The following is an 11,239-nucleotide window of genomic DNA, read 5'->3' as shown; positions in this document are numbered from 1 at the left end:
GAGGTTGATGATGATGAAGGGGGCTGTCACTTCCTATTTCTTCTTCTTCTTCTTCACTCCAAGAGCTCTCCAATGGATTTTTTCTCTCAAAAATGGGTCTCTATGCCTAAATCTATTTAGTAGTGTGTAATGTATGTGATAATGATGAGCTTAGACCCAATTAAGACTTTATGGCATTGGATACCATATTTTCGGAGCATTCTGGGCCCTTGGATGATATCCAATGGCTGAGATTAGCTCTTGGACGAGCACTTTAAAACATATTTCTATCACAGTGCCCATCGCGCACGTGCTTGAGCGCGTCACGCTCGCGGTCTTGTGCGACGCTTAGAGCTCAGCGCTGCAATCATTCCAGGATCATAGACACTTGGTGACATTTTTTCTCCGTGCTTCTCTGAATTCCTCCAGAGCATCGTGCTCAGAGTCATGCATGACACACCATGACTTAGTTGACTTTTCTCTTTCTTTGACTTTGGTTTCCGGGGGTCATTTCTTGTGCCTTTAAGATTCAATTCTATTTGTTTCCGCATCATAGCCCTCTTTTGCTTTCGTGTACCTGAAAATCACTAAAAACTATCAAAAACTATCAAATAACCTTAGCACAAGCTCTGATTCTCTTATAAAAGGGTCGAGATAAGTGTGAATCAATCACACTTATCAGATGCGGGCCGAGGATTCTTCATCTGCAAGAGTCCCTCATCAAAGGGATCATCCTAGTTCCAGTCACGGTCCAAGCTGCAATCACAAAGGATGAGATCCCGATTCGAGGGGTGGATGGTCGTTATTTTGATCTATTTTCAATTTTTTAATTATGTTGTAGTGTTTTCTACTCTAGGGTATATCTATATTTTTGTTCAGCTGAACCGGATCTATATAATCTGTAAATAATAATAATAATATGCAATTAGAAAAACAAAACAAAAAATCTTATAAGCGACATGTTGCTTCTAGAACTTTTCCCACGAAATGGTGGGAAAGCTTTTAGAAGCAACATGTCACTTCTAAAACTTTCTCAGAACATGGCGGGAAATTTTTATCCACGATACTATCAAGGTTAAGAAGGGAGGATGGAAGCGACATGTCACTTCTAATTTACTTTTAGAAGCGACTTTTTTCCTTTTAGAAGAGACAGTTCTCGATTCTAAAATGATGTTTTCTCCTAGTACCATGAGTCTAAGAAGCACCTTTTAGCTTATGTGAGGCCACATGGTCTAGGCTTGGGTCTAAGTTCTTTGTGTTGATCTAATTTATGGCATTAACAAGTACCCCAAACCATCTATGAACCATGGCCAATTTGCAATATTAAATTAAAAATACATGCACGCCTTAACCCAAAACAAACCGATAACCTGGGTTACACTCCTTGAATTAGGGGTGAAATCGGTTCGGTTCGGTTCGGTTTTGGACCAATTTGAAAACCGAAACCGAATTTTCGGTTTTGAAAATTTTGGATCTATGACCGAACCAAATTGGTCAAAAACCGAAAATCGGTTAACCGAAAATTCGGTTAACCGGTTTTGTAAAACCGATAACCGGTTTTATAACCGTTTTAAAACTGGTTAACCAGTTTTGAAACTGGTTAACCGACAAAATCGGTTAACCGATTTCAAAACTGGTTAACCAGTTTTAAAGATGTTACAGTTATCCAAATCGGTTATCCGGTTCAAATCAGTTAACCGATTAAAATCGGTTATCCGATTTTAAAACTGGTTATCCGGTTTAAAAACTGGATAAAAAAATCGGTTAAATAACCGATAACCAAATTTCTGAATTTTCAAAACCGATAACCGAACCGATTCTTAAATTCGGTTTCGGTTAACCGAACCGAATTTTCGGTTTAATGACGTGGCACCGAATTTCGGTTCCGGATCGGTTCGGTTATCGGTTTAACCAATTTTTGTACACCCCTACCTTGAATGGGCTTAATTTCACAATACTAGGGCCAACAATGCTCTTAAAATGACTCATTTTTAAACTCTATATGGTCATTGCCCACAAAAACTTTTGGTATTTACACGGGGCTCCACTTCAATCAGAGCTCTATAAGAGAAGTTAATCCACCACGATGGCCTCTCACGGGCTCTCAATGGCAATTTATTGGCCACATAACACCAAATGAAAGAAAAATCAAATGTGCGCCAGCGTTACCTCAACATCGACTTTGCGGACTCTTTTTTGTTTGTCTTTAGTCGTATCTCAAACTTTTTGTTTCTCAAGCCCGACACCATAAAATGTCGAAACAATTTTACGTCCCTTTCCAATTGCTTCCCTTATCGGTCTAGTTGCTTACGATATAGGCCTTCCCGAAAGGAGTCACATCCATCTAGTATTTTGCGTCTTTGTGCTCAAGAATTTCCGCGACTTTGGAACTAACCTCGGCCGCGACTTTTGGCAAACATCTAACGATAATAATCTCGTACATTTTTACCTGCCATAATTAGTGCCACTCATATTGTTTTGGTCTGGGAATTCCCTTCTCGCCAAGTGGTTGTTCAGTGTCTCGGTTCTTCATTGAGGACACATCTTACTCGAATTTTTATCTCGAGTACAAGGTGATGTTTGAAGACGATGATAATGGTACGACTTTGATATCTCAGCCTACTCAGGAATGAGCCTAAGCAAGAACTAGTTATGAGGCTCAAGCCATTGAGGCCCAAGTTGTGACATAAGAGAAACACCAAACAAGAGAATCACGTTTACAAACACAAGTAGTCAATACAAGTAAGGTGTGTATCTGAACTAGTACTTAATCTTGCATTTTACTTGGAAATCGGAGTATGCCCCTCACTTGAAGTGGAGTAGTCAATACAAGTATGGCGTATCTCTTTAATGCTATCACTCTCTTTCTTGTATCATATTGTTTACAAACACAAATATTATAATAATTGTCCTACGAAAAACACTAAGTTCCAAGCACAATTGGTGTCAATAACTATCCTTTGATGGTTGCTCCTCTTGACTTTTAAGGAGTTGAAATTTAGGATCAGTGATCGGACCCATGATCTTGACAATTATTTGATAAATGTCTCGATACACTATGTAATGGGTATTATGCTTCTAACAGCGCACAACAAGCGAGTCATTTTCAATTAGGTAATTATCGAACTTGTGTGTTCGAACCGTTATAATTTTTTTTATAATGTATGATCACGCTTTTTTAGTTTGATTAGTCTGCGTTAAATTTTTTTTCTTTTTAAAGTTCTTCTGGGGAACCTGGCCTCTTTTTCTAATGAGTGATTTATTCGATCCTCGAGCCTACTTTTTCGGATAAGTTCATATAAAATTGGCTGGGCTTTGGTATGTCCCCAGAAAGTTCTCACGGTATGTGTTGCTTTGGGGGAGTAACACGGTAAATATCGTCTCAATCCAAATATGTTTATTACAAATTTAAGCCATTATAATATACCAAAACCATGTGCACTATTTATCTACAAGCTTTATTAATGTGTATTAAAGAATATTATATTGTGGTTTCAACTAGTGTATATGCCAAACAAAGAAGTTAACTGAAACACTAACGACGGTAATAAACCAATATGCGGCCATATAAATAGGTATATCGTAAAAGATATGTATGCATATATATACAATGAGACCAAGGGGACAAGACCCATATCATGTATTGAATAAATAACATGGAAAGATCCCTAGACAAAGGGCAGGAGAACCATTCTGCAAATTTGATATATTATCATATAATATATATATATATATATATATATATATTTATATATATATATATAACTATTATAAACAAATAATAGTAACAAATAAAGGGCAGGCATGCAAGTCACGTACACCATGTGCTGCCTTTCATCATCCACATGCACTTATTTATAGACTTCCTAATATTACATGTCGATACCATTTTGCTTTCTCTATATATCAAAATATATATAGAAACAGCTGTATAATAATGTACATTTTTGTGTACTTTTTTCGTACCTTTATATGTTTGTGTGCGGTATATCGAAGCGAGTAGCGACCTATATACTTATCCATGCAAGAACCAAACTTTGGGCGTTATAAATGTCTCAAGACACCTAACTTGATTATGCCTTTATGTCTGTTTGTTGCATATACACATGCTATGATTTCTGTAAATAAACCGCTTTAATTTGATACCCCATGTATAGACTAAAGCGCACCATTCATAATTTAAAACTTACAACGGTAACGTTAGAATGAGATTAAAGTTAAGCGCGTCTGGAAATAACTCCTAAAGTAATATTCCATTTAATCTGTTTCTTTTTCCCTTAACTACTCATATAATTTTATATAAATAAAATCACCTAATGTTAAAGACGTAAAGTTTGAAAATGGGGCAGAGAAAAAGCCTGATCAAAGGCATATGTTCTAACCCAACAACGAAGCAAACTCTTAACCATATAAAGTTGACCGTGATTATTACTAAGCAAATTACACCCTTGATCACAGCCTAAATATTAATATGTTTCCAGACAAAATTAGTACAATAATTATCTCAGGAAGAGCACTTCATTCTGAGCACACAGTTCCAAAAATTTTAATTGTCTAGGCAAGATTATCTCTAAGTATAAACGAATTTAATACAAAAGAGAAAGTAATAGAAGGTGCTGAATGATATGTGAATCTTTAGCCGAGTGTTGATGTATATCAAAAATTGTCCCTCTTTTCAGTCATCTCGTCTTATATTTATAGGCCTTTGGGTCGAGTACGGGGTGATCAATCCCACGTCTCAGGCGATTATCATGTAACCGCTTCCAAAACAAGCGTAGTGAGTGGTTATTTCCTTGTCGGCTCGGCATAACCGTCAAGGTAAGCATTTTACTTTAGTTTGAATTTGTTTACACGTGTTTTGTATTTGGTTTGACTATTCTTTGACCTACCATCTTCTCTTCTCTCCAAAGTTCTGCTTGATAGGGTTCGTTCTTAGCTTATGAAACGGGTCGTTCATTATCATTAGTGAACCCTCGGACCTATATGACTTGGGCTCGGAGCTGAATATCTTATGTTCTCGATGCCTCCAAGCTTATGCTCGGACTGTTCAGATTATATGAGTAATAGCAGCCTTACAGTTTCTTGGTATTTTAGTAAAAATGGTAATATATGTTATGATCCTCAATTCAATTATACCTCGAAAGTATTACTATTTTTATTCTAGTTACATTCCGAGAACAATATGCTTTGACCCTTGTTGGGTTGAGTTATCAATGCAACGTCATTTTGGTTGTATTCTGCTATTGCATTGAGGTGACTTTTCGCCAGCGTCATTCGATATAGAAACTTCTTGGAAATGCTTCATCTTGTCTGTTGATTTTGGGTATGAATAACGTTATCTGAATTTTTGAATTCATTTTCGCTTTCTCTCCGGGTTTTAGTGTGCCTTTTGTCTTTTCGACTTCTCAGGTGCATTGTGTGGCGATTCCTTTATTCTCGAGGCTTCTTCGGCCACAATCAGGTTCCGATAAATTTTCCGACTATCCTAATTGCAAGCACATTCAATGCATGTTTGTTTTTATTTTGTTGTCGAGATATTTTTATTTTTGGTATTTAGACGGCTGCTTGGACCTTTGACTTTCTCCCAGTTCTTAGAGTTTTTAGTTTTGATCTGGATTTACTAGGAAATGGGAGGTTTTTAGCGTCCGGACTTGAAATTTGATCCTTGAGTTGTTCAGAGGACGGATCAGATACCGATGACGTTATATTTCCCTCTGGGAATGACGTTCCTTTCTTCTACTACTCAATCTGTGGAGACGAATCAAGCGCAGGCGTTGACCTCTATTTCATAATATACTGAGACTAGTGATCGGACTTTAGGGGGAAACATCCTTCTAGAAAGTTCAGATGATGAGTATTTTGAACGAAAAAAAGGCCAATGTTGTCCACGCATTGGGCATCTCGGGTTTTTGCTCGGTATCTTGAGAATGTATATTGAGTGTTTAAGATTCCGGGGGACATCCTGTAATCTGTCCATGAGAAGCATGAGATAGTTTGCTATCCTCCCCCCGGGAAAATGGCTTTCAATAAGGCCATTTTAAAAATAATCGAGGGGTGCATCTTTTCATTGCACAACTTCTTAATCGACTCGGATGTCCACCGACTCAGTTGGCTCCCAACGTTTATCATATTTTTGTTAGGATGACCGACATTGTGGGCCAAATTTTATGAGGAGTCTCCCAAGCTCGAGGATTTTGCTCTGTTTTATGGCTTTAAGACTAGTCCCGATCAATGGGGCTGGTATTACGCCGTCGCTGAAACAGATGTCGTGAAGCTCGTGGAGCACCTCCCGAGCAGTTAAAGAAATGGAAGGATTACTTCTTCTGGGTGGAAGGAGCCTATGACTTCTACAAGTTTCTTGTTCCCACATCATTTCCTGAAATTGGTGTGGCTCGGAGTCTTCTTAAGTTTTCTAACAATTTGGTTAGGGTTTTAATCGTACTTGTCCTTTGCAAGTTCTTTGCCTCAGTTCTCGGAAAAAGACCTCTCGAACCTTTCTTAAATTTTGGAGTTATCGGATCGTGAATGATCTACTCACTCGTTATCAAACCCCAATTTTTTGGACGAATATTATTATTACTCGTACTCGAGTGAGTATCGCTTAGTTGCCCAGTATTTATTTATTTATTTGTTACATTATTTATTTCAATGGATTTTACCTAGTTTCTCGCAAATATGACGAAGAAGAGAAGCTCCCCTGCTGCCGTTCCTTCTGACCCCAAACGTCGCCAACCTGCTAAGTCTTCTGCCCCAACTCCTTCGAAGACGATGGAGCTATCCAAGTCCCCACCTGGGAAAATGGTTTCCTTGGAACTTCGGGGTCGAAAGAATTTGCTGTCGACGTTGGAATTTTTGAACGATCACTTGACCATTGACAATGTTGAGCTCATCAAATCTTGACCTCGCATCGATCATCTGATCTGCGCCGCAGAGACGTCAACCTCGGTATCTTCAAGCTTGGTTCAAATTGATTTTCTCATTCTTTCTTCAAGTTTTTCCCTACAATTATTTTTTCTTACAGGTTATGGCCAGCCTGGTGAGTTTGATCAGTACCATTGTCACCAATTTCACTTCCCTGAAGAGCATGAAAGAGCGCTACCTTCCAGAGCGAGATGAAGCTCGGGCTGAGACGATAAAATCTACTCGGACTTGGAGGTTAAATTATGGTTGATCTCCAGGCTGCTCGCGTTTTCGCCGTCGAGGAATACAAGTCCTCCGAAGAGTACAACAATATGCGAGATGATCTCTACTCAACGTGTATAGAAGACGCGATGAAGCTCATTGGTCTGAAAAATCCTAAACTAGATGTCTCTGACCTTAACGATGGGCTTGCGACTATCGAGGAGGCGCCTGAGAAAGAGTCTGAGGTGGCGGAGCAGTGATCGAAATGGGGATAAGCTGCATCACAATTGTTATTTTATTTTTATTTTTATTTTTTTAATTAGCTGGAAATGGTTCAGGACAGTAGATAGGTGGTCGGATCTTTTTTGTAATATTTTAATATGTGTATATATATATTTATTTTTCATTGTTAGTTGTTTTGGTTAACCCACTTGGGTTTTGAATAGTTGACCCGTGGTCGGGCTTTTAAATTAATGATGCTGGTTCGAGCCTTGCCCGATACCGCTGTGCCAAAATGATTCTTTTCTTATATTAAAAAAAAGTGTTTTCTATGTAGTAAATTAATGATGCTTATTTTACAAAATACTTGGAATTTTTGTTTATGGATTGGTTAGGGTTCCGATGTATCTCCTTCTCGTTGTTTTATTATTTGTCAAAATTAAATAATGAAACAACGAAATTGATACCGAGGAGGATATAATATATCCATTTAGTGATAAAAATGAGAAGGAAATTGATCAACCAAAATTTAGTTTATATAATACAAAGGTGACAACATGGTTCCGACTAATAAATAAGCAATGTTGCGGCCATCCCGTTTGGAAAATTTAAAAATCATACTGCGACCGAGCCATTTTTTGAATTATAAACAAAATTTTAGTTATAATGATTGAAGCCAATACGCCCCGTTTCCCTGCTTAATGATTGAAGCCAATACGCCATGTTTTCGAAGTCGTCTTTGATGACATAGGGTCCTTCCGAATTAGCTCCGAGCGCTCCATCATATGGAACTTTTGTGGGAAGAAATTTTTTTATGATGACTTTGTCGCCAACTGTAAATCTTCCGGGTCATACTTTCCTATAAAAATTTCGAGCAACCCTTTGTTGGTTAGCTAGATTTGTTAATCGTGCTTTTTCTCACTTTTCTTCGAGCAAGTCAAGATTACATTTTAGGTTTAGAGTATTTACCTCTGTTAAATAATTTTTCCATCGCCTGGTCGATATCATGACACATGTTAGTATGACATTATCAAAACCATGAACGAGAGAGAAAGGCATTTCGCCAGTTGCAGAGTAGCTACTGATTCGGTATGACCATAGCACCTCTGGCATCATATCCACCCATTCTCCTTTGTGGTCTTCCATTTTTATCTTTAAACTATGTTTGATGGTTTTGTTAACTGCATCCACTAATAATTTGTTGGATTTTGGTCAGAATACTATAGAAACAGCTTTGTTAATACCATATTTATCCCAAAACGTTCGAATGAATCATAATCAAATTGAGTTCCGTGATTGGATACTATTTTGTTCGGGATCCCGGACCTTGTAATGATATTTTTCAAAATTAAATTTTCAACTTTGTAAGCAGTGATTTTATTCAAAGGTTTGACTTCGACCCGTTTTGAAAAATAATTTATTGCTACAATGGTGTACCTACACCTCATTTTCCCGCTGGCTGAGCACCGATGAGATCTATCCCCTATTCTGCGAATGCTACGGGCATGTCAGGGTGATGAGGTTTGACGGTGGAAGCCTCGCACTGGCATTTGATGCACCTATGGAACATGTCTTGTGCATCTTTCTTCAGAGTCGGCCAATAAAGGCCTTGACGGAGTGCCTTTCGAGCGAATGCCTTGCTTCCGTTGTGACTACCACAAATTTTTTCATAGATTTTCCAGAGCACATGTTCAGACTCATCTTGATTTAAGCATTTGAGAAGTGGGCTTGTGAATCCTTTCTTGTAAAGGGAGTTGCCTTCCATCACAAACCGAGTTGCTCGCAATTTGAGATTCTGAGCTTCACTTTTATTTTCAAGGAGGATTTTATTCTTCAGATATTGGATTATCAGAGTCTGCCACGATTCTTTTTCACTTATCTGGTAAACTTTGCAGCCTTCTTGAATACTTGGGTGATGCACTATGATGATTGGTGTTGACTTCGAGGTGGGCCTTTGAGTGGCGAGCTTTGCCAATTCATCGGCTTCTTCATTCATAGCTCTCGGCATCTGAGATGTTTCATAGTATTCAAATTCCTGGGTTAGGCTCCGAGCTTTCTCGACGTATAGCAGTATCTTTTCGCCTTTTTACTGGAAGTCGTTTTTAATTTGATTAACGATTAGCTGTGAGTCTGAGAAGACTTTTAACTTTTTGATTTCTAAATTTGTAGCAATTTTGAGACCATGAATCATGACTTCATATTTCACTTCATTATTTCACGCTTGAAAACATATTTTAAAGAAAATGTTACCTTGTGATTGTCTCGAGAAAGCGGTTTCAACTCTTATTCCCCGCTTGTTGTTGATCTGCCTTCATGCATTTCCCAGGTAGGATACTCTACGCGCTGATATGTGAATTCAGTGATAAAGTCCGCGACTGCTTGGCCTTTTATGCAGGCCAGGGTTTGAACTAGATATCATATTGGGTCAATTTGATTAACCACTTCATTAGCCTTCCTGAAACGTCCGGCTTTTGTAGTACTTGTCGAAGTGGGAAATTTGTGTGCACCTTGTATTTTAATTTTTGGGTGGCTGTTATGAGCGCAAAAGCTAACCTCTCTAGCTATGTGTATCTTCCTTCCGCTTCATTGAGGCGCATGGACGTGTAGTACACAGGTAGCTAGTGTTTGCCCTCATTTTTATTTAGTGCCGATCTTACTGCATGCTCCGAGACTACAAATAGATTTCTAATGTTTCTCCATCTCATATCTTTCTTAAGGTTGGAGGCCAACTGAGATGTTCCTTCAAAGCTTAGAAATCTTTGTTGCACTATTTGGGCCATTCAAATTCTTTCGATCCTCTTAAAGCGTCAAAGAAATGAATGTTCTGATCAATCGAGCGTGTATGAAACGACTCAGCGCCGCTATACAACCTGTGGGTTTCTGGACTTCCTTTATGCTCCGAGGTTGCTTCATGTCAAGGAGTGTCGCTATCTTCTCGAGATTTACTTCGGTCCTTTTTTCGAGGACGACAAAACCTAGGAACTTTCCTGCAGAGACACCGAAGTTACATTTTAAAGGATTAACTTTCATGCAAAATTGATGAAGTATTTCAAAAGATCTTTTTAAGTCTTTAGTATGATCGATTATTTTTTGAATTTTTACTAGTAGGTCATCGATGTATGCTTCCATCGTGACTCCGAGAAAGTCTGCGCGCATCCTAGTAACTAATCGTTGGTATGTTGCTCCAGCATTTTTTATTCCGAAAGGCATTATTGTATAATAGTATAGTCATCAGTCTGAAATGAGTGTTGTGTGGTCTTGGTCTGGACCATACATATGGATTTGATTATCACGTCCATGAAGCTTAAAAGCTCGTGTCACGTAATGGCATCGACTAGCTGATAAACATTGGCATGGGGAAACTACCTTTTGGACAAGCTTTGTTTAAGTCCGTGAAATCCACACAAGTGCGTCATTTCCCGTTTGATTTTTGACCAGGATATGGTTGGATACCCAGCTCGAATATTTTGTTTCACATATTGACCTATTCGGGATTAGCTTATCTACTTTCTCTATTAAGGCAGTGTATCTTTCATTGGTTAATGCTCTTTGTTCTTGCCTAATAGGTTTTTTTGGGGTCTATGTTTAGCCTATGACACTGTAGCTCAAGATCTATCTCTACCATGTCAGCTTGAGACCATGCATAGACATATAAGTTATTACATAGAAGAGTAATAAGTTCATTTTTAATACCTAATTTGATATATTTTTTCGACCATAAGTTTATTCTCTGGCTGCTCGGGTCTTGGGGTGATTTCATCCACTTCATCCCCGTGTCCGATCACTCCTCGACTAGATAGACGTGCATCGAGGTCGGTGTCTACCGTCATCACTTTATGGCCATGTTTTTCCTGACTATTGTTACGATAATCAACGTAACAAATTCTTGCGAGGGCCTAAGTGCCTTGAACTTCTCCGA

General features: G+C 38.4%; 1 protein-coding gene across 1 annotated transcript; it reads right to left on the bottom strand.

Moving 5' to 3' along the window:
* Positions 1 to 8,803: 8,803 nt before the first annotated feature.
* On the bottom strand, positions 8,804 to 9,328 carry LOC149384771 (uncharacterized). The gene has a single exon (XM_089626160.1). The coding sequence runs from the start codon at positions 9,326 to 9,328 to the stop codon at positions 8,804 to 8,806; it is 525 nt and encodes a 174-aa protein (XP_089482286.1).
* Between the last annotated feature and the right edge of the window lie 1,911 nt (positions 9,329 to 11,239).

Source organism: Urtica dioica, chromosome 9, assembly GCF_054948205.1.
Source record: "Urtica dioica subsp. dioica isolate 48M chromosome 9, U.dioica_male_clone48M_v1_H2, whole genome shotgun sequence".
In the NCBI taxonomy this organism is placed as follows: domain Eukaryota; kingdom Viridiplantae; phylum Streptophyta; class Magnoliopsida; order Rosales; family Urticaceae; genus Urtica; species Urtica dioica.
This window is presented reverse-complemented; position numbering and strand designations above follow the sequence as displayed.